At 43.5% G+C, this 23,335-nt stretch overlaps 1 protein-coding gene across 1 annotated transcript in view; it reads left to right on the forward strand.

Annotated features, from left to right (window-relative positions):
- Positions 1 to 14,772, forward strand: part of LOC142583533 (uncharacterized) — a 40,149-nt gene extending 25,377 nt beyond the window's left edge. Inside the window, exons 5-15 of the mRNA XM_075694021.1 lie at positions 621 to 688; positions 4,301 to 4,453; positions 4,592 to 4,601; positions 5,080 to 5,244; positions 5,941 to 6,035; positions 7,727 to 7,844; positions 7,995 to 8,067; positions 8,825 to 8,870; positions 11,055 to 11,068; positions 12,572 to 12,644; positions 14,012 to 14,772. Of these exons, the coding sequence (XP_075550136.1) occupies positions 621 to 688; positions 4,301 to 4,453; positions 4,592 to 4,601; positions 5,080 to 5,244; positions 5,941 to 6,035; positions 7,727 to 7,844; positions 7,995 to 8,067; positions 8,825 to 8,870; positions 11,055 to 11,068; positions 12,572 to 12,644; positions 14,012 to 14,158 (962 nt within the window). The 3' untranslated portion in view covers positions 14,159 to 14,772. The remainder of the gene's footprint in view (positions 1 to 620; positions 689 to 4,300; positions 4,454 to 4,591; positions 4,602 to 5,079; positions 5,245 to 5,940; positions 6,036 to 7,726; positions 7,845 to 7,994; positions 8,068 to 8,824; positions 8,871 to 11,054; positions 11,069 to 12,571; positions 12,645 to 14,011) is intronic.
- Positions 14,773 to 23,335: the final 8,563 nt, after the last annotated feature.

Consider the following 23,335-nt stretch of genomic DNA (forward strand, 5'->3'; position numbering starts at 1 on the left):
CTCTCGCTCTCCAAAGCCTGCGTTATCTGCGCGTTCCTTGTCCGCGCAAGCTCTCGCCTGCGTTCTAAATGCGCCTCGGCAAGGCAAATTCAAAAAGCGTCAAGCGTCTCAACTCCCTCGCTTGCCCGCAAGGAGTACAACATTGAAGGACCGCTCAGCGTCGTTCAATTTGACATTAATGGTTTCGCATTTACAAGTCATAAGAAGTGCTTTTTTACTAACGCCTATGAATTCCTCATTTGAATGGAGGACAGTGACAATTGCAATGCATGTGTCACGTAAGGAACGGTAGGGCACCTCCTTTGGGGTTGTACGTAACAAGATGAGCTAAAAAGCCTCGTTACAGAGGAGAAGCTCCTGGGACTGGGCCTCGTACGTCTGCGAAGCCACAAAAGCACTGCCGCGTTTCTTCAGATACACTAGCCTATATGACCACTTGTGGGGAACTGAACAATGAACGCTTCATTGCGTGTGTTGCTGCATACTGTGAACTTCACTCTTTCTCACCCGTTCAATCCGCTGTGACCCTTTCCCAGTGCAGGGCAGCCAACTGGGCTTAGACGAGTTAACCTCCCTCTTTGTTTGTTTTTTAACACTTCTTTATTTCTTTTTTTTTACAGACTGCAAGAATACGGCATTCTCACAGCTATCTCACACATTTAAAGACCTCATATTTATAGCAGATGCTGTGGGTATCTGGCAATGTTTTCTTTCTAAATTTTTTAAAGGCAGTGGGTGTCACTTAACACCACATTCTGCGCACGGATAGTAACGAGATTTACAACAACGCTCACTATACTAAATAGGTCTGAAATACCGAATTTAGCTTTTTGTGAACGCAACCATTGCGTGTGGAACGGTGCATACGGAGCATACGGAGCAGAACAAAAGAGATCGTTGATAGAAAAGATCAGAGGCATAACAGCAATCTGCATTGAAGCCTCGTTTCTCGCTAATGCATACACAAAGCCAGGCTCACGGCTTGGTTTGACTGCATTATAAAATTTTACTTTACATTCCCTCGCTAAGCCTATGTAAGGTCAGACACGAAGCCGAAGTGCTCATTTCGTAGATAGTCGTTGCACATTTTTCTTTCCTTTTTTACATTTTGCGCTTTCCGGCAATAACGGTGCCGCCAAAGGCACGCTTATCTACACTGTACGTACACTATCGTTCTTCCAAAGAAATCCGCGCAAGCTGCATTATCTAAAATTATGAACGGGAGAAGTAATAAGTGTGGTACGAAGTTGCGCGTCAGAAGCTTATCTACGCTTCCGAGTTCGCTTTAGGGCCACAACGTTACTACCATGATAAATCAGTTTTTGCGTGAGCCTACACGTGTGTGAAGATATATATATTTACGTAAGTAACGCGCTTCACATATGTTCAAAAGTTTTTGTTCAACACGGTGTTCTTCTGAAGGAGTCAGACAGCAAAAATAACTGCTGCAAGAATTATTAAATTGTTTTTTTTCTCTCTCTCTCTCTACAAAAAGTAGAAAAGCATGATACTGAAGGGCGCGCGGTGCAGAAATTCTTGCGGCCATACATAAGCAGTGCTGGCCTGCATGGACTTGACCGAGGGTTCCATTATCGGTTTAGTAGTTCGTTCAGCCAAGCCAATCTCCGAAAGAGCAAAGCGTCAAGAAAGGGAAAGCCATTCAATCATGTCAGGTTATCTGACCAAATCTGCTCCAAAATACCAAAGTTCGCCCTTTATTTAAGGCCGTCAGTATGATACTTGATAAGCTCGCACAGCTTGTCGCGCATACATGTGAAGTTTCAGGAGCGCTACAAAGAGAAAAAAGAATATCTGTTCGTTGGTTATGAGTGCAAGCCGCGCAATTTCGTTTCATTTCATTTGTCTTTCACACCTTAGGTCATGCGGTCACGTTGTTTAATATAATGAAAGATAAAAATATCGTTTCTAGAATGAGGTCAAGGTCATTCTTATTCATCAAGTATGCGTGGATACTTATTGTAAACATAATTATATGTAACTAGTAATTGTACATTCTGCTGAGTCTCCTTACGTACAGTATAGTACATAATGCACATTGCTTTCAGCCTTTCTCCAATTTATTTAGGAACAAATTACGCAACATGTTCATTCCGGATATGATAACAAATACACGGGAAACTGTACGGCAGTAGTTTAATATCCTTGCCGCCAGCTTTCGAGAAACTTGGCACTGACTTGGCATAGGCTGTTGTGTCGTCCCAGACGACGAAAAGCAACCATGCAGTATTTTTCAAACACCACGAAATGACATGAATAACCAAGATACCGTCCGTCAGTACGGCAACCCACCACACAATCTTGCATGATCTGTCTGTTTAGGTAAAGCAAAGTAACTTTTTCTATATCAACATCAAAAAATGGTGCTTTGTCCGCGTGCATTGAGGTCCCGCTTCTGGCATCTAACAATCCAATTTAAACAAAATCAGTTTTCACTTCTAAAGTGTGAGTGTGCAGCGAGTCAAGGAACACTCCTTAGTGGTGCCTTTGTGTATCAACTTAGGCCGAAACTCCTGAATGGCTTCGGTCTTGTGAGCACAGTAGAATTAGAACGTTGCGGTTTCGTTACGGTTTTGTTTTATTTCATAATATTTCAACACTGATATACAGCCAATTTTAGACAGATAATCATTCCCACTATGGTCTGGCAAGACATTGCTTCTTCAAAGTTCTAATCGGCCTTTCTCTCTACCTGCTTGCCTACCTACATATCTATCTGGCTATCTATTTATATATGTATCTATATATCTTGCACTGTTGGAGATCGCAGGTAGAGGCCTTCGTCATGGCAGTGGATAAAAAGATATGATGATCATCATCATGATCATGATCAGGATGATCTATTAGTTTCACTTTCTTTCTCCCTTTCTCTCTCTCTCTCTCTCTCTCTCTCTCTCTCTCTCTCTCTCTTGGATTCTTTTTGGTTATCAGACCGATTAGACACATTGCCGGAGCGTTAATTCAGCCTCACCGCACCTTGCGCTGAAAACATTCATGATTACACTCAAAACTATAAGCCTATCGATAGAAGCTATAGAGCTAGCAATGATTCGATAATTTTCAAATATATTAAATAAAAGTGCAGTATTTGCATGTACAAGTGTTTGTATTCATTTTCATAGGGATTCTAGTAGGTCCTATGCAATATAAAAATAATGAAAAGTAAATATGAAGCAGGTGTACATTGAGAAACATGTCACAATAATTGCACTGCCTATAAGAACTCAGGCTTGGTTGTTCAGCATCTGGTTTGTCAAAAACTTTAATTTATAGCTCCTAGTTCGAACAGCAGCACTAGGAACTGCTCGAACAGACTGGATTTTGCCACCGAGGTCGACAAGAGCTCTTAACAAAGCGCTTTCGGGGAACTTCGAAGCAATCATGTTTGCCTTGTTCACCGGAAGTTACTTGATTGTACCAGGAGCGCGTTTTCGTTTATTTTAATTAACCTAGAAATATTGACAACTAACTTGTCGCCAGCTTCTCGACAAACAACAAATATTTAACTGAATGGAACATGATGTTATGAGGTGGCATGAGACCATTTCGGTAATAAAGCAGTTTCGCGAGCGTCGGTGGACAGTCAATCAAATATATAAAGGAAACACAGCCGCCAAGATGACATATGCTCTGCAGTTTCAGCTACTGTACACTAGTCACTTTCCACTAGCTACACTTGTCATACCGCAGGTCCCTGCTCAGCTGTCAGTTACCTGTTAAAGATTTACTTTACCGCATCCATGTTGCAGGTAAAACAGCACTTGGGTTTTCACCAGAATAGACAGCGTAGCTACAGCCCTGTATGTCCTTCTTGAGTGCTGGCACCAACTTAACCGGCAACAAGTTGTCTCAAGTTCAAACTTTTATCAGTTTCATGAGCGGCTGCCCGAACAAAATTGGTATCACTCTGTAAATGGCTAAATTATTGTCAATGTTACGAGCTCAAAAGACAGTCAGCTTTATCAAAATCTCAAATGCACCTGGGTTTAAGGACAATAGCAGAAGAACTGGAAAGGAGCAGAGAAAGAGAGCACTGATTTGAAACCTGGGACTGAATATGCAAAGTTTTTTTTTTAAGTGTTCTTTGCCATTGGCCGGCTGCTTTCGATAACGATATGTCCAGCATCAGCATTCGCCGGAATTCTCTCTTACGAACAGTTATAGCCTAAGAGCTTTGTGACTACGGGCTCTTATTTATATGCCCCTTCTTTTCAGAGCAATTGCTCTACTACTCCAGGTACTAATCCACAAAACGCCTGGTTCCGTAAATCTGACCTTTGAGCTCAGCCAAGGTCAAACTGGGAATAAGGCTGCCACTACCGGTGACTGCTGCATACGCTGCGTGGGCGCCCATATCTTGAAAGCGAGCTGCGATGTGGACAAAGTGCGCCGTCGTGCGGGCCTCATCTTCAAAGCGATCTGCGACGTGTCCGCCGAGTGCTGGTAGCTTCGTATGCGCTGTGCTTTCCACGCTTAGTTCGCGTCGAAGCGAGCTGCAGCATGAATGTTAATTTGCTCGCTGCTTCTGCCGCGCCAAGCAGCCTCTGTATGTTGTCTTGTGGTGCAATTGCAGATGCGGTATAGTTGCTGACGGCGCCGAGCAGCGTCTGTGTCTTTTCCCAAAGGAAGCAAAACTGTGCTATCGCTCGACAAACTTGGTTTAACCGCGTTCAACCACGGCAATATTTTCTAAAGTAATAACCGACTATAGTAAGTTAATTATATTTGCTTAGATAATATAGTTAGGTAGGTTATTAGTGGATAATTTTGTTAGTTTTGTTAGAATAATTAGTTAATTAGTTGGTTAGCTTTGCTATTTTGATATGTTATTTTTTTAGTTTATATATGTGTAGCTTGTTTACTAGTTAGTGAGGTAATAGTTTGGTTAGTATTGTTAGTTACCTTAGTTCTTTACTTGATTTATTAGTCGATTACTTTAACTAGTTATTAGTTTAATAATGAGTTTTTACCTTTAGTTACAAATACGCAACGAACGGCCCTTCGGTGTTTCTTATCGCCCATATATTTCTGGATGACCACCTTCGGCCTATGCGTGGGCAGAAGTGGAGTTGACCGTAGCATGGGACGCACTTAACACTGGGCCCACGGACAATGCGCTCAAGTACCCACTCATCGTGCACGAACCGGAGGTCTGCCCACCGGAGAAGCTGGCCCCCATCCATCTCAGGCAGGGCATGCGCTACACAGTGTCCATAGCCCAGGTGAGTAACTTTCTTTCAGAGTACGCGAAGCGCAATCATTGCATTCATAGCTCATGGTGAGAGAGAGGGAGAGAGAGATTAATTTATTCAAAGGATGGTTCAAGACCTATGTGGAGAAGTGAGTTAGAGGAAGAAAGCAAGTATGGTCCACTACGGAAGCCTCGCACGCGAAGCTTCATAACGAGTTGAGGGCCTCTTTTACGTTGATCCGTGGTCGAACCCAGTCTTCAGGCGCGATCACCTCCTTAGGATACCTTAGGCCGGCACATTTCCAGGAATGCATTGAGTCCTTCACATTCTCACACGAGCGACGGACATTTGGAGTTAGCTTCCTTGAGCATGCACATTTCACTTGGGGAGATGACTGCGGGCGGTAGGGGTCATTGCGTTGGCACTGCCATAAGGCGATGACGTCGTCTGCCGTGCCGTACCCTCCTCTCGCCTTGTTTATAGCGTCTGGTGCTCCTCGAGATAGTCTGAGAAGAGAGTCGTCTGGATCAGGGATTGCATCAAAGAGGTGTTGAACGGGCGAACATTTTCAACAGTTGCATGCTTCCCCCGCGAATATACCCGTACCAACATGTGAATCCAACGTAATCTCTCATTTGCCGGATTAAAATTAATGTGATAGTACCACAACGAATCTAAACTGTGAAAAAGAAAACGTATCTGCACTTCTTTTTTCTTTTTTTTCATCGAGTTTTTCGACGCCTTCCATACCCGAGCGCTTCACGGTGCACCGACTACCGAGGAAGAGGTCGGGTGGGCGCCTACTTCGGCTATATGAACTACGCAGTACGTCAATATATAGACTACATCACACGCTTAGCATACAACTATGTGCCATCCAAGGATGTTGCAATGAATGGTATTCATATTTAATTTGACAAGACAACACAGGTGCTGCATGTATATATACCCATTGCCTAATGGCAGTGTCTAAAAATTTTATTGCTAATGATGGTGTGTAATGGTGTAATGATGATGTACAGCCTGAGAGAGATAGAACTTTGTTATGTCCTTGATGGGGTTCAGGGGTGGCGGGGGTCGGGAGACTAACCCCCAATCCCCCCTTCCTCAGACGGCGGCCAGTCCTTGCTTTCTGGCGGCGTCTTCGGCCATCCGGACGGCCCAGAGCTGCTGGCCCAGAGCTGGGTCCAAGCTGAGCAGCAATGTCTCCCACTGCTCGGCCGTAGTTGTGCGTATGTTAGTGTGGGAGGTGTTGGTGGGTGAGGCTTTGGGGCATTGCCAGATAATATGATCGAGGTCAGCGCGGGCCTCGCACGCTTTGCAGAGTGGAGAGTATGCATCTGGGTACATGCGGTTGTAAAGCACGGGGTTCGGAAAGCCTGAAAAGTAAGTAAGGCTGTCTGAGCGACGCAGAGAGCTGTCATCTGTTATGCCCACTGTGAATAAGTTATCTTCGTTTGGGGGGGGGGGGGGAGGCTTCAATTTCATGTTTGATTGTTCACAGCCGACGATTTAAAGTTTTCGAAAACCATTGGAATTGTGACTATTTGGTTCGATGACCTAATCAAATAACGACTACACAGGACAATATTCTATTGGTTATTCTTCAGTTTTGAATATTCACGCACCCCTTACATAGTCTTGTATTAACTTATATAGTCCCTAATGAAAAGCACACAACCTGCATCCTTTCTACATCCTTAACTATCATGAATATTTATTCAACCCTGGTCAACTGTGTTGGCTTTTGACTAAATGTTGTGCGCTACGTGTGTTCTTATAGTTTACGCAAATATAGTTTGTAACGCATGCGCATAGCAGCAAGCAATTTAAACGCACGGAAATCGTCAGCACAGGGCCTTTCTGCAGTAGCAAGAGCGATTCTGTTTCGCAACTGCTCGTTGGTATGAGACCACGCGACACCTATTACTCGCGATTCGGTGGACATGTCGATTATACATGTTGACCACAGAGATTGTGAACATGGAAGCCATTATGCCCGTGTCTTACTTTAGAATCCACAGACCGATATTATGCGCTATCGTGCAAGGATGCGAAACCATGTAGACGTCGTATTCTGGAGATAAAATAGGTCTGTGCACTGTACATACCATGTGCTGTTTTTTTTTCTTCAATGCACCGTTCTCCAAAGCTAACAAAACACGGGAAAACGTCAGGGATCGGCTCTTCCTGATTTTTTGCTCGATCTTTCTTCGCTCAGTTTCAACACCATGTAATACAGCATAGAACCTTGAATCTGTGCTTCCAACAGCAGCCCACGGTCGTTACATGCAAAGTGTTCCGTTATCACTCGCAACACACGCAATACGTCAGTGTTTGCAGAGTTGACATGTGAACGTCGAACTTATAAAACGCCTGCATATTTGCTTATTAAAATGCCGGGATACCTGCTGCTGCAGTAAAAAGCATGTTTAACAATGTTGTGTACAAGCTTTAGTCAGTTTGCACGTGCAGTTATTGCGGGCGACTTTCCGTCACTTTATGTTGCTGCGCAGGTGTGCCTCCAAGATTGCTTGATTCAGCAAGAGCTGAGAACTTGTGGCTGTGCTTTTCACGACCACGAGTTTGCCGCGACCTCATTTAATGGGATTCTCTGCTCAAGTGAAAAGAAAAGTAAGTCGGCAAATGGCTGGGACCATCCTGGAGATCACTCATTTACTCGAAAATGAGCTTTTAGCGCAAAACTGCGTTTTCCATCTCCGATACAACAATCTGTCTTGTTTACTGAGCTTTTTAGTCCGCAAAATGATGTTTTCTCTGCAGGCAAATGTGTGAAAATGTTCTCACGTGACCTCAACTACAACATCTGCAAAGAGCGATGCTCTCAACCCTGCAGGTATATGTACTTTTCTTGTTCGGGTGCAGTTATTTTCTGTTCGCAAGGACGCAACTTTGGACTCAATATAGTCATGTAGAACAGTCTGTTTCTTGAAGTTATTGCTAAAGAATTATCAATGTTCTGTTCAGAATGGTACCTTGTGCCATGTGTACCTAAGTGACTTAGCATGCGCAAACTCTCCAAACTACACTCGAGCGGGAGCAATAAGAGATCCAAGGGGTTCAATCTTTGTTACTCAAAGTCATACAAAGAAGCATGTATACAATGAAGCCACAAGAATCATAACGAAAGTTATTTGCTATGTTTCATTGAAATGCAGAAGTAGCTAGGAAAAACAATTCCATTTGCGTTATTTTGCACGCCCAACCGCTAGTGTCCCCTAACTTCCCTTTTACTACAATTCTAGAATTATCCTTTCCTGGAGGCTTAGTGGCTATGGTTTTCTGTTGCCGCGCACGAGATTGCGGGTTCGACGTGCGGCCTCGGCGGCCACATTCTATTGGAATCGGCGTGCAAAAAAAATTGTGCTTAGAACTCACATTAAGCAATTCCAGTGGTTCAAAATTAATCCGAAGCCCCACACTATGATCTCACTCATAGCCAGCGTGTTGCTTTGGGAATTTACTCAGTCAGACAAGCAAAAATGTGAAAATGTTGGCAGCAGCTTTTTAGAGCCACTTTTGTCAATGTTTTGTAGCCGGAAGTGCATGAAAGCTCTTACTTAAAAGCATTTTTCCCATTTCTTTTGTAATAGCGAGATTACGTACGACGTCAAGCTAACTGGTCTTTCAGATAATGAGGTAAGCACGATTGCGATAATTCAGCTCTCTTGTGCAGTTGTACCAGGTTTTGTTTTTCGCACGTTCTCATGTTTGGTGTTGCGATTTTTCTTTCATTGTAGAACCACTGCGCGCGGTTACGGCTGTTCGTTATCAGCCGTGCAAGTCAATTCATAGAGGCTAGTCTCTACAAATTTGACTGTGGTATCACTTGAAAATTGAAATGATGCGTTTTACCACAGACTGTGTGAAAACATTTCTTGCGAATAAGAGTGAAACATTATTGGTGTCAACAGATTACCAAAGTAATTACACTGTTGGGCTCAACGTAGCCCTCCTAGCTGTCGTTCGGTCAGTAATGTGGTCATGTCGGGGCATTGCTGAGCGCGAACGCGCGGGTTCAATCCCCTGTTGGGGTGTGGCCGCATTCCAATGAAGACGGAATGCAAAGACGTTCGTATACCGGGCTTTGGGTGCACGTTAAAAAATACAAGCCATATGGTCAACATAAATACGTATAAGTCCACTACAGTGACTCGCGTAAACAATGGTGCAGTTTCTGGACGCTGAACACCACCATTTAATCTAAGTTTTTGACCATCTCCATAACAACAAAGGCCTGCCGATGACACGCTACGCAGTAATATTTTCCAATAGCATATAATGATGTGTCAGAAGAGACTCTTAGATACAATTTTGGTACTGTCAGGAGGAAAGTAGTCATAAACGTGCAAGACCATATGGCCTATGTGCACCATCTCATGATAAGTCGCCTATACGGTCGATTTTTCTTGAGTAATGCATACTTATCTTGTTAGCCTCCGAAAAGGCACTACTGATTGGCTTAGCATTTTATTTGCACTCAAAGCGCAACACGTAAAATTTATAGAGAGCCTCAAGGGTAACGCAACGCTTAACAAACTGAAACTGCCATTTCTGACGAGCAATTGAACTTCTTTATCAGTATACATTGCACTGTTACCCGCATGCAACAGCTTTGATAAATCTGACTGTCATGTTACTCGTGCATGTCAGATATAACTCAAGAATGCGACTCAAGAATAAGTAACGCGAACTTCTATTATTTTAAGGAAGGAAAGTAGTATAGCTCTGATATAACGTGAAAACTCTTGCATCAATGTTAATCTCGCACGCAAGAAGAGGTGGTTCCCCAGAGCAGGGCGGCATCAAAATTATACATGTAGAGGCAGCTAGAAAATTTCGACTTCTCGAAGAAGCGGTTTCACTGCTGCGTACGCACGCAGACGCTGCTCGACAACACGCCTACTTTTGTTTTCGTTTTTGTCGCTGTATTGAGCTCGATCCCGGTCATTACATATGCATGTATAATATACGGATGCAAAATATGAGACCAAGAGGAACACAGACCATAATTCTAATTTTTGTTTTCAGTATACGCGGCGCAGTTTCTTGAATATAGTGGTATGTCGTCTGAGTCTAATGCCGACTGTACTGTCGTAGGAGCACAGTTGACCAATCTTCAATTAGTATCAGCTTACAGCGAGGGTCCGTTCACTACTCATCACCATTTGCTAAAAATAATAGAGTTGGTGTCATCCAGGTCGACCTTTGGACTACAAGGTTACTACTCCAGTTATGATTCATGTCGAGTATTACTGTGCTATAGGGTGCTTATAATATTTTAGACCACCTGCATTTCAGGACAATTTTATTTCTATATTACATAACTATCTTGTAGAAGGCCTGACACGCAACTATTCCACGTTTAAGCGCAGCCCTTCTTCTTTCACTGAACATAAAGCGTTTATAAGTGGGTCCGTAAGCAATACTTGAAATTATTACAGCTATGAAACAAAAAAATAACACTTGCTTTAACCTACACTGAACGGTGTCTAATTGCTGAAATTCAGTCTGACTTTCTAGAGGGAGTGATTTGTTTCTTGAATTGAAATAACCTTCAAATTATTTTTATACAAATTGTGTTCAATCAAGGCTCGCCACATATAGGCTATAAATTTACAGCTCTTAAATAGAACGTGCTCGTCAGAAGAAAGCGACATCACGTTATTGAAGCCACAGTGACTCGCCGTAGCTACAGTTTCGAGGGGCTCTTACATCGAAGCTTCTCATCAACTAAAGAACTCACATAATGGAGCATTACGAAATTAAATGTGCAGAATCCCATTCTGTCTCGCATTCTTTTCTTTCGTTTACATGCACCAGCCCGGACAAAACCAGTAAGCATCATTTTATTATCCTTGAAACTTTTGTCTATCTTGCGCCTCATATTCGTATTAAGCCTGTAAATCTGATCGAAGTAGCGTAACCAAGAAGTGAGGAAGGCGTGGCAAATGCTTAAGTACATCAACTTCCGAGCAAATGGCACGATATATGTAACTGCTTTCTATTTATGCTTACACCAATGCAATACTCCTTTCAGTATCTTAATTGGCGCAATTCTCCCTTCTTTGGGTGTTTCTCAGCACAAACATCCTGAAGTTCTTGAGTTAAGCTGGTACTTTCGTATGCAAAGGCAAGGAGCATAAAAAATTCATTTTCGAACGCTATGGTGAATATATTAAATACACTAGAGGCATCCCTTAAAACTCTAGCTACCAGCTAATCTCAATTGCTTCAGAGCCTAGCAGTGTAAAAAAGCAAAGAAACACAACTTCCGATGTCGGATGGCTGGTCATACGGTTTTCATGTACCTTACAAGCTGAACTGTACTTCTCCCGAGTGCTGTTCCCGTCCACTTAATAGCATTGGAGGAGATTCAACTTAACTTCACAGATGGCAATCGAATGTCGGGCTTTCCGTTGGTCTTATTGTCTGCTAAGTACGTCGGCATCTCCCCACCGTAACTTTCGAGCGCCTAGCCAGGAATTTTTTTCTGGGAAATTCGGAGTGGCGGGGGGGGGGGGGGGGGGGCTGTGTGAGTGGGTGTCCACTCACACTTAACCCTTTATTGACGAGTGTTGCCTACAGGCAACATACCAAAAAAGAATTTTGTCTTGCCAAGTTTGAGTATTGAGTACGAGGTTTCTAGCTAAATATCTTCGGCCAACACTGAATGACAGGCAGCAAGCGTCATTTGTTGGTTTAGAGTTGGAGCACTGGACGATGAAGTAGAAGTTTGGCACGTGACTCACTATCTTGTGCAAGAAAGGCCAGAGGAGACAGGCTCATGCAACATATGCAGCTGCAGTGGTGTCACACATGTGATGTAAAACAAATGAAATGGGCACCTATGGCTCACGTATGATGAGAGCTGTCTATGCAAATTGAAAATTAAGCCTTAGATTGCTTGGGTGTACCCCACTTCCAGTTTCCTGACTTAGGTTTTCCCACTGTTGCTGAAAAATTGCTACAAAATATTTTTTTTTTACTTTTCGTTGAATATACTCATTCTCGATGTCGTTTGTTTATTTAGACAGAAGAATGATAATTCTATTCGCCGTATTTATGTCTCGTCACCAAAAGGTTAAGCAGGAAAGGGAGCAGGCGGGTGTTTTCGCATGTCGTTTTATGCCAGGCATCTCGGTACACAGAATTTCGGGTGGAGCACATGTCCGGTGTGACCCCCCCTCCCATGTCCGTCCATATATATTCCTCTGCATGATTGTTATCAAAAAGTGCACAACAAAATTACTTAGTGTGGTCTGAAATTTTGCCGAAAGTCTGCTTATTGCTTCGTGGGCACTTTGATGGTAGTTACAATGGTCGGCTTCCGTTCACAGGTCATCATTCACGGCCAGAATTCGCTTCGCGACAAATTCGCTAACTGTCTACGACTACCAGAGACGGCTTACGGTGAGCCCTACTCATGTATTCAAGCAAAACGGGCACTTAAGAGAAACACTAAAGTAGTCTTGCCTCAACCCGTTCTCGCTCGCTTTGTGTAAGTGAGTCGTTAGTTCTGGGCACATATTCCCAAACTTGTACGGCCTACGATTGGCATTTTCCATAGCGATCTTTTCATTACCATACCGATCGCTATCATAAGTGGTGTCTGCCGGGGTGTCAGCCAACGAGTGAACGCTCTTACGTGAGAAGAGTGCTTGTGAACAGGCACTGGGCCCATATCCACAAACCGAGTCGTTCCGTAGAGAAAGCTTTTTGTGCACAAGAAGCACTTACTCTATAATTGTTTGTAAGAGCAACTTGCAGCCAATCCGGAAGCTCTGCCTATCATTAGCTAAGGTGGCCAGCCCATGGCAAATAGAACCTAGAATGAAAAAACCTCTGAGCATTCGACCCGAGATGCTAGCCATTCGGGAGGTTGGAAATATTATTAACGAGGGGCGCCGATAAACAGCAGAAAGCCCTTACGAACGAAAAGCTTTGTGAATCCACATCCCTACAACGTAAAAGCGTTTCCTCACTGGCCGGCGTTTGGGGCCTGCCACACGTGAATGCGATCGTCTCGGCGACGGCTAGTCACAGCCGCCATTCTCGCCCGAGAGATATTGTGAAAGCGAACCCAGACATGTGTCACATTCGTTCGAAAGAACCATCTGTTATTGCCTAGCCACCTTCGCTAACAATCTGGTAACAATTGCGATTGGTTGGTACTTTTTTTTTTCCGCGACCGCTCTAAGTGTCAACTCACTTTTTTTTTGCGCAAGTGGGTTTTTTTATTTGCCAGTTTTCAGCTACCCGCCACTCGAAATAAATATCGGCATAAAACCACGTTTAGGGGTACACTTCGCCTATGGCAGGCAGCACTAACGTCGAAAAACTAATAAATAAACAAAAATAAGAATAAACTGGCTTCTTTTGTGAATAAGGCCCTGGAGCCGTATTATGAAATGATTCCTTGCGTTCCATTCTATTTATTTCTTATCATACATCCCACCGATGGCCGATCCCAGCAATAGCAGGGGTGCGGCTTCATGCGAAGCGATGTTGAAAGGCAATAAGAAAGCAAAATGAAAAAATCGTTACATAATACACACGTCGTGCCCATACTGATAAAGTACATGTTACGACAGAGTCGCTAGCGTGACTCCAGCGTAGAACTGCTAGTGCTGGCGCGCAAAACGTGTCCACTCAATAAAAAGAAAATTGTTTTTACGACCTTAAGGTATTCCGTACTCGAATGCTGGTGATTGAGATGTTCGAAGAAGTCTTTATGTGGAACTTGTAATGCGTATTTTTATTAATCGCCGTTATCGCAGGAACAGGAGGCGCTCGCCTACATTGGCGGCTACCTCGGCATCTGGCTTGGCGTGTCCCTGTACTCGATCTACGTGGTGCTGGAAACATCGCTGACAGCGTTCCTTCGCAATCGCTGTCACGTGTTCAAGAACTTAGCACGTGCCTAAGGGTTCACCAGTGGTTTTCCGCGTGCCGCGCTCGCAAAGCTACCTAAAATTCATCATTATATTTCAAAGTTAAACATGCGTTCATTACTCAGTAGATCTTAAAGTTCCATGGTCGAGGATATTGCAAATTAGAAAGTCGAGAACGAAAACAGGGGGAACGTGCTGATTACGAAGTTATATCAGTCAAACAATGAGCGCAAAGCACGAACCACAAATGTCAGTACATAATTTAAGTACGTCCACAATTGAATACTTTCATACAAAACACGAAATATGCTCAAAAGGCGAAAAAGCAGTCTAGACAGACTGTAACAGGTATAAGAATGACAAAGTCAAGAGTGCTTGCAAGTTATGCACAACTCTGCATTCAGTGGGCAGAATCCCAAAGGTTGCTCCAATTCTGTAACACTCTTTCGGTGCACAAGAGAATTCAAGTCCACTAGCTGACCTCGGCGCCCGTATTCAGTCAGGCCGAGAACGCTAAGAATACCGTCTATTAAAACTTCTCTGCACTTTTGAAAACCCCGGACGATGTTGTTTGCTTCAAAGCATCCACAACGGAATATTTTATATTCCATACTTAGATTTGTGACTTGAAACTCCTTTTAATAAAGCTGTCAATAAATTAAGTTGCTTTGCATGTCTGCCAGCACCATGCATTCGTCTAATCTGGCGCTGTTTGGTTAAGTATGTATATGCTGTCGGAAGCATTTCCTCAAGCGCCCGGCGTGTGAATCACTATATATATATATATATATATATATATATATATATATATATATATATATATATATATATATATATATATATATATATATATATATATATATATATATATATATATATATATAAAATAGTTTCGCACTAGAAATTGTCTAGCCCTTGCTTGGTCGCCATGGTCTACCGGATGCCTGCAGCCCGCCGACAACGCCATGCTACCCAATTGTAACGTCGGTCGATCTTCGATAGACAGGCGTAGCTACTTCTCGGCAGCAGTAGGATACGCTACCCTGGAAAGTACGCAACAACATATGTGACTAGACTGTGTGGCTGTGTACCGTAGTTGATTTTCAGTTTTAGTGTAGCATTAGTGTACTTACATGAGTGGACTTTGTATTATGATTTCACTATTTTTATTATGATTTATTCTTTCTTTTAATCCTTATGTGAAATGGAGTAGCCGGCGCCATTTAAAGGCGACAACATCTCCTAAATACTATATAAAAATTTGAAAAAAGTTGACCGACTCGATTACGTACCTTTCTTTCATATCCCAGTTTGATCATGGGTACCAAGTTCCGAGTTCGTCGCCGTGCGCTCACTGGGAAGAAAACCTTCCGAACACACACGCGATGGCATTAAGTTCATTCTGTTTATGCTGGCAATACAAAACGGATGGTTCTCTGCTATCGCAGCGGCGGTGTCCACAAGTCGCCGCGGCTGAAGATGCACTTCAGGCTTGCTTCCGAAAGTTATTTTTGCAGCCGAATACGGCAGAGTGGTAGCCCGTCGACCTTGAGTCATCTGAAAGCGCAGAAATCCCAAGGCAGAATACGTTGAAAAGGTAGCCACCTTTTCAAGCTGCCGCACGGAGAAAACGGAATCCGCACATACCAGCACGAGGAGAGTGGCGCGGCGCGCTGGTTCGAGGCTGTGTTCCTCCTCGCCAATAAAACTGTCTATACAAGCAAGCGCCTTGTCGAAAAGAAAATGAATATGAATGGACAAAAAAGACTGCGAGCAAGGTATTCAGTTATCCTGATGGCGTCACCGAGAGGATCAAACACGTTCTACGCACCCCTTTGCTTTGTTTGCTGTACTTAGAAGTAATTTTTTCGTCTTTCTTTTGTTGTTTCGCGCAAGCAATGGGAAATGCATTAAACAAATTAGAGGACTTGTTTTCTTAATTTCCTAGCCAAAGAGCGCAACACAAATGTTAGCAGTGGTGAACACCTCATGCCGTACATTTTCGCACATGAGATTTTATTCGTACGCTTTATATCAAACTGTCCCTGTTGAAAATCCGGCGTATGAGGTAGCTGATGACGCACCTTCGTCGTTTGTCGCACAGAAGATTGTGTCTGCTCAGCAAGATGCAGCTTTTCAGAATTTGTGCGATCACGAAATTTGTCTAAGTAGCAACATCAAAGCACACTAGCCTCCAGATCGAAAATGGACAAGCCGCAGGCGTTCTTAGACAGAGCTTTTGTTGCAAGGCTCACAATGCTGTGGGGTTACTTATATTTTATTAAACGAATTTGGTATAGCCTCCCTTAGGCACTAAAAATTCTGAGTTACCTAGTATAATTAACCGTTAGAGAAGCGCCGGCGATAGCCTCTCTTTTATGATGCCTTCTCTGAAAGCGAGAACATTTCATAATGCGCGCTTTTACCAAACAAAATGTTTACGAAATTGACAATGAAATATTTGTTCTATTTACGCCGTCGATTTTCACGTAGTCGCTCAGCTAAATAGAACTGCAGCATGTGATCGCGGAAGTGTGATGCGCAGTTTATACCTAAGCAATAAAAAATCGGCAGCATTTTCCGAAGTTCTCGTCGGAGCTCCAACTTCCTTCGCAGCATTCAGAACCACGATCTTGTTATGAGGCACGCCGTATTGGGGGACTCCGGAATAATTTCGACCACCTAGGATTCTTTCACGTGCATCTAAATCAATGTACACGGGCGTTTTCGCATTTCGCACCCATCGAAATGCGGCCGCCGTGGCGGCATTCTATCCCGCGACCTCCTGCTGAGCAGCCCAACGTCATAGCCACTAAGCAACCATGGCGGATGACTTTCCAGCTTTCCCACACTTTGAGTTAGATTAGTGACCTCCGTTTTGTAATCCTTCACTTGTCCTGTCACTGCTGTGGCAGTCAACCTATACGGCATCCGACAAAGTGCAGAAGCCAGGCTGAAGCAGCCGACGACAATCCGACGCGTGTTCTCAGCTTGCACGAACAACAGCAAGGCCAGAATGGCTTCATTTCTCCAGTCTACGCCATGCGCGACTCACTGACAAGAACAATTGCCCTGCCAGTCAGCTCATTTACCTCCGTAATAGTCTTACAAACCAGAGAAGGCCCCCGCAGTTAACGCGGTTAAACAATTCGTTTGTGTCGACTCCGACAGCTCTGTGAACGATTTCCATATAGTACATGCTGCAGCAAACTTAAGCAGTAATACTGCTGGCACACACTTTGTGGACCGCAGCACGGAACGTTTCGCATCAAATTATCAACTGCATATCGAGTGTACCCTCGTTGTGGCACGCGCCCTGGGAGCGCACAACGAGCTCTGTTAGCAATCAATTAAAGGCCTTCGGTGGCCATTAGTGTTTAGAACAGACGACAACAGCCACCAGCCATGGTTTTTATGCGGTGCTTTCCCATGCTCATACACTGGTCGGATGGTGCCCGATTAGTGTCGGTCCAGTCATATTAAAAGGTAAATTGGTTTTCTGCGTAGTCAAGCTTACACAGCATTGATTTGCTTTTGATAGTTCTATCAGCAGTCGACGACGCGGCTGTGAGTGGCACTGCCCAACTTCGGAACCGTAACGGAGCTTATCAATGTCATCGGCAATTGCGTGAGCCCGCTTGCAAAGCCTGCTTACGTTTATTGCCTCGTGATGTCCGTGCTCATCAGTGTAGAGAATAGAACGGAACGAATGTGCAGGTATGTCGCAAAGGCGGGCTTCGAAGAAGGAGAGTAAGCCAGTGCGTTCACAGAAAGATATAGTTTCAATTCACTAATCTGCACCGGCAGTTCTCAAAGTACCATTTGTATAGATGTATGTTGTCACGAGTGTAGGCTGCTACACCACGCAGCTAACACTCTTGCAGCAAAGCACACTTTCACTTTTGCGTTCGACCTGTCAAACGTTAGCCGAGTCTTAATTTCCAGCTTCATATTGTGCTCTTTTTAGGTTTTAAGTAGTTATAACTGCCCTCGCATAAAGTCCTCACAGACTGTTTTGCAACTTTTATGCATGAAGTGATCAGCTTTGAAAAAGTTGACATAAAAAAAAGAACTTGCTTTGTTGCACAACGAGCCTGCTCGACGGCAGAACAAACGTCGCGCCGGCGATTTTCTTTTTCTGTTTTTTGTCAGCAATGTTAGATTTATTTCCGCGTCAGCAGAACGCTTTCTTCTAAACGAAAAGGAACAATAACCTGCCTTCCCGTGTGTCTACAGTGACTCAATACCCAAAACAATAGCGACAAACAAAACCAATTCACCGACGATTACGATACTCCTTAATGCGGATTTTGAGCGCAGGTGTATACATGTTTTAATTTCGCGATATATTGGCTGGCGCGTACAATCGTCTAGTGCGGCACGCTGTTCACATGTTCAGTGCTCCCTCTTTTTCTTCCCCCTCTCCCCACGGCTATATATTCAGCCGCTTTTAACCTCGATAAATAGTTTCAAGTAGCGCCATGTCCTGTCATTGTTCTTTCTTCATTAGTGTGCCGTCTCTGCTGGTGCTTCACCTTTTGAAAGGAACACCTTTGGTATGCCTTGATATGTTATCCTAGAGGCTGGCTACCAATCGTGAATTCCTATATTCTTCTAGGCACCCCAAAGTTACTTTAGTCTTCTCTATGTTATTCTTCGACCTTAGTCTTTCATTCAGTTGGCTTAATCATGCCTTACCTTTAACACCAATTCCTATATTAGAAACAAAAGAAGTGCAATGTTATAATTAATAATAGATACTTCTAGCAAAACACGCCACGTGCACCGCTGTCCTTTGGTCGGATGGGTGGAAGGTGAAATCTATGCCGTCCGTGAATTAGTCGGCACACATTACGTGGAGAAAAAATGCATGCTGTGTCAAGGAAAGGTCGAATGCGCATAAGCCGAACGTCATGATCGAGGATATGCTAGTGGCGTTCAACTTCCAGGCATACGGTTATCGCCGAAAATTCAAGGAAACTCAAATCTTCCATATTTATAAGAATTACGAGGAAGCTTTAGCTCGAGTGCTCCTATGTAAATACATGTAAATTGAGAATTCGTTTTTCTCGGCAACCACTGCCCCGAGATTGACGAGGTTTGTTGCATTTAAAAGAAAAACTTAAAACCTAGTGACCGATAATTTCTTATTTTTGATTTAGGCCGTCAATTTTTTATTAAACAGTGACAAGAATTGAAAAATTTCAGATAACGAAACTATCAGTTTTACAGCTCTATACCTCAGCACTGAAAAAGGATATCACAATTATGTGAATTGCATCTAATAGTACATCTAAAGCGGACAAAATGGATAGGCTCCAGATGAATCTCAAAAAATTTGGTAATATGGAAATACAGCTTTTGCAAAACCATTGTACCCAACGTAACAAATTCATGTAAGATGTAAAATGACATACGGAATTAGTCCGCCTTTAATGATCTTGTGGATGCCGTTTACAGGACCGTGATATCTGTTCTTCATGCAGAGCAACTAATTTGTAAACTTCGTGCTTCTATTTTTGTCAAACTTCCGAATTTTTGAAAAATTTTTGAACAAATTACAGCCTCTAAATTGAAATTCCGTTTGCCACAGTAACTAGAATTTACCTTTCTCTTTCAAATACAACAGATTTCATTAAAATTGGTCGAGGGGTTATCTCAGAAAAACGTTTTTGCGTTTTACATGTATTAGAATATGCCGCGTCGGAGTTGGGCCCGAGCTAAAGCTTCCTCTTAACTACGGTGGCAGAGATACTGGAGGTTAAAAAAAAACACATGGTGGTTGGGTTGGTAACGTGTTAGCATCGCATGACATCGGTTCCAGTCTCATGTTAGAGATTGTGGTATTGTGGAGTGGATGCCCTGGTCCATTCTGCGCCACCTATAAATCCTGCGCTTCGTTGCTCCGTTTCGGTGTTTCGCTTTGATCAGACATAGCATTTATCCACGACTTTTTCAGAATGACTCATTTGTTGACAGTTGTCACTGTGGTCGTGTTTGCGACGTTCCCTTGCAGATCGCACTGTCTCGCGTTGAAGTCTGGGCCACGTCGCACTTCAAATCAGAATGCAGTCCTCCGAGCCGACTACTGCATGGTGGATGAGCGTCGCAGCGTGGCTGGGTCGCACGTCTCGATGGGCTCCCGGGCCTCGCAGAAGCAGTGACTCATCCGCTCCTTCTGATCCCTTGCGACTAACTTTATTCCAGCCTGCCTGCCTAGCGGGAGACGAACGTGCATCTCGTTTAGCACCCACACTTTCAGGAGTAGGGCAACGACGACTATGTCATGTATATGTTTCACGGCCGGAAGTGGCAGGCGCGGGGCGCACAGGATGAACAGGGCAAGTTTGCTAAGGGTGACACGGGGTGGTATCTACCTGTACATCTTTTTCTAATCTATTATTGATTATGTACACGCGCATCTCTAGGTAACCTTACAGATAAAGTCGTCTTGTATTTGTATTACAGAAACGTTGTGGGGTCTTACGTGCAAAAACTTTTATTTTACCTGTTGATTAAATATAGCGTACTTTGGATATATATATCATGTAGATGTGTATGGCATGTACGATGCCGAATAAAGTGCCTCCTACTGCTTTCCTATGCTTATTTCGAATAAAGACAAGCACTGTCTTATTAGGAGTGTATAATGTGTGATTTTCCTATCTTTTTCCTGTTGTAAAAGGTGAGTCCCACGTCAAGCGTTTCTCCCTTCTTGGTATTACGCCCTTCGTAACCATGCGCAATGCCTCACGATTTCAAGTGTACCAGAGAGCTGGAAGAATGTCAACATTATACAAATCCATAAGAAGGGAGACATTAAGTAATTGAATAACTAGAGGCCCATTAGCTTGTTTTCAGTGTGGTATAAAATATTCAAGATAATTTCCAATAGAATCAGGGCAACACTTGAATCAACCAAGAGAACAGGCTGGTTTCAGGAAGCAATTTTCCACTATGGACCACATCCAGGTCATCAATCAGGTAATTGAGAAATCCTCAGAGTACAATCAATCCCTCTATAGGCTTTCATAGATAATGAAAAAGGCATTCGATTCAGTATACATACCAACAGTCATAGAGGCATCGCGTTATCAAGGACTGCAGAAGGTATACGTGAATATATTAAGAAATTTCTACAAAGATTCCACAGCTGCCTTAGTTCTCTACAGAGAAAGCAGAAAATAAGCCATCAAGAAAGGGGTCGGGCAAGGAAACAAAACCTCTCCAATGCTATTCACAGCATTCTTAGAAGTATTGAAGCTATCGGATTGGGAAGGCTTAGTTAGGAGTGAAGATCAATGGCGAATATTTCAGCAACCTTTGGGTTGCAGATGACACTGTTGCAATTGATCTGCAGTGTTGCAGAACAGGACAAATTATCGAGGACCTTAACCGAGAAACCGCATGAGTTGGGTTGAATATTAATGTGCAGGAAGCAAAAGTAATGTTGAACAGCCTGGCAAGGGAACAAGAATTCATGATTGCCAGTCAGCCTCCAGAATCTGGGCAGGAGTACATTTATCTAAGTGAATTACTTGCAGGGGACACTGATCATGACAAGAAAATTTACAGAATAGAAAAGAGCGTTGGAATGCATTCGGCAGGCATTGCCAAGTCCTGACAGGGAGCTTACCACTGTCATTGAAAAGTGTGCAATCGTTGTATTCTACCCTTGCTAACATACAGAGCAAAAATAGGTAGGGTAATAAAGAAGCTAGATAAATAAATTAAGGACCGCGTAAAGAGAAACGGAACGAGAAAGATAGGCGCAACATTAACACAAAGGAAGAGAGCGCTGTCGAGTAAAGAGCAAACGGCGATAGCCGATAATCTTGGTGACATTAAGAAAAAAAATAGAGTATCTAATGCGTAGGGCAGATAACCGATGGAGCATGGGAGTCACAGAATGGGTGCCAAAGGAATGAAGTCGGGGATGGCAGGAAATTAGGTGGGGGGGGTGATGAAATCAGTACAAGATGGGTAATTGGAGATCGCTGGGAGAGAATTCCGTCCTGCATCATCACAGCCAATTCGAGAATTGGCTGTGATGATGGACCAAGTATTGATGGGAAATAAATCTTACTCTTGTTGATGTTATTAGGAGTAACTATTCGAAGCCACGATCTGATTACGATGCGCGCCTTACTGTGGAATAATCTTGACCACTTCAGCTTCTGCAACGCGCCCTCTTGATTTCTGCACAGCCGCATCACCGTGTGAGGTGTCGCCGATGCTTAAATTTACATGTAATTCAAGCGCGTATTACGATTCGGCAGCACTAAGCATCGTCATGCTGGACGGCGGAATCTACTGTGATTACGTCGGCCGCGATAACGGCCTAGCTGGCCAAGAAATAGCGCTATGCGCGACGTTCCGGTAGCAGATTGAGTTAAGTGTTCACTTCGTACCTGTAAGGACGGTGGTTCGAATCGCGTTGTTTGCATCGTTGAAAAAAAAAAAGCATAACGATGCCGAGGTTCGAGCTGTCATTGAAGAAGGGTCTAGACGGATGCCACGCGGAGACCTAGGTACTAGAATGAGCATCGCTAATGCGCGGTTTAACGACTATGTGGGTTTTGGGCTCCAGGTCGCTCCAGGTGATGCAAGAACCGGGTTGTGCGTGTACAGCTCGGCCATAGGTATGTGGTGGATCAGGAGAAATTCTGTGCCTTAACTTATTCGACTTTGCTGAGGCAATATTTTCTTGGGCTAAAGCCTTACTGTATTCACATGCTTTCTAGAAAATTTATCTGAGCTTATTCGTTTATTCACCGTGTAAATCGGGGTCAGAAGAAGCGAGAGGAGTGATCCATAGGGCGAACCAGTACTTTCGAGAGAACTTATTCGACTTGGCTGAGGCAATATTTTCTTGGACTATAATGCTTGCCGTTTTCCCATCTCTTTCTAGAAAATTATTCTGAGCTTATTCACTTATTATATCGCGTAAATCGGGGTCAGAACATGCAAGGGAAGTGATATATAGGGCGAACCAATACTTTCGAGAGGATTGATTCGACCTGACTGAGGCAATATTTTCTTGGGCTATAGGCTTACTGTTTTTACAATTTTTCTGGAAAATTAATCTGAGCTTATTCGTTTATTTATCGTGTAAATAGCGATCAGAACATGCAAGGGAAGTGATCTACAGGGCGAACCGGTACTTTCGAGAGAATTGATTCGACCTGACTGAGGCAATATTTTCTTGGG

This window comes from Dermacentor variabilis, chromosome 5 (genome assembly GCF_050947875.1).
Source record: "Dermacentor variabilis isolate Ectoservices chromosome 5, ASM5094787v1, whole genome shotgun sequence".
NCBI lineage: Eukaryota > Metazoa > Arthropoda > Arachnida > Ixodida > Ixodidae > Dermacentor > Dermacentor variabilis.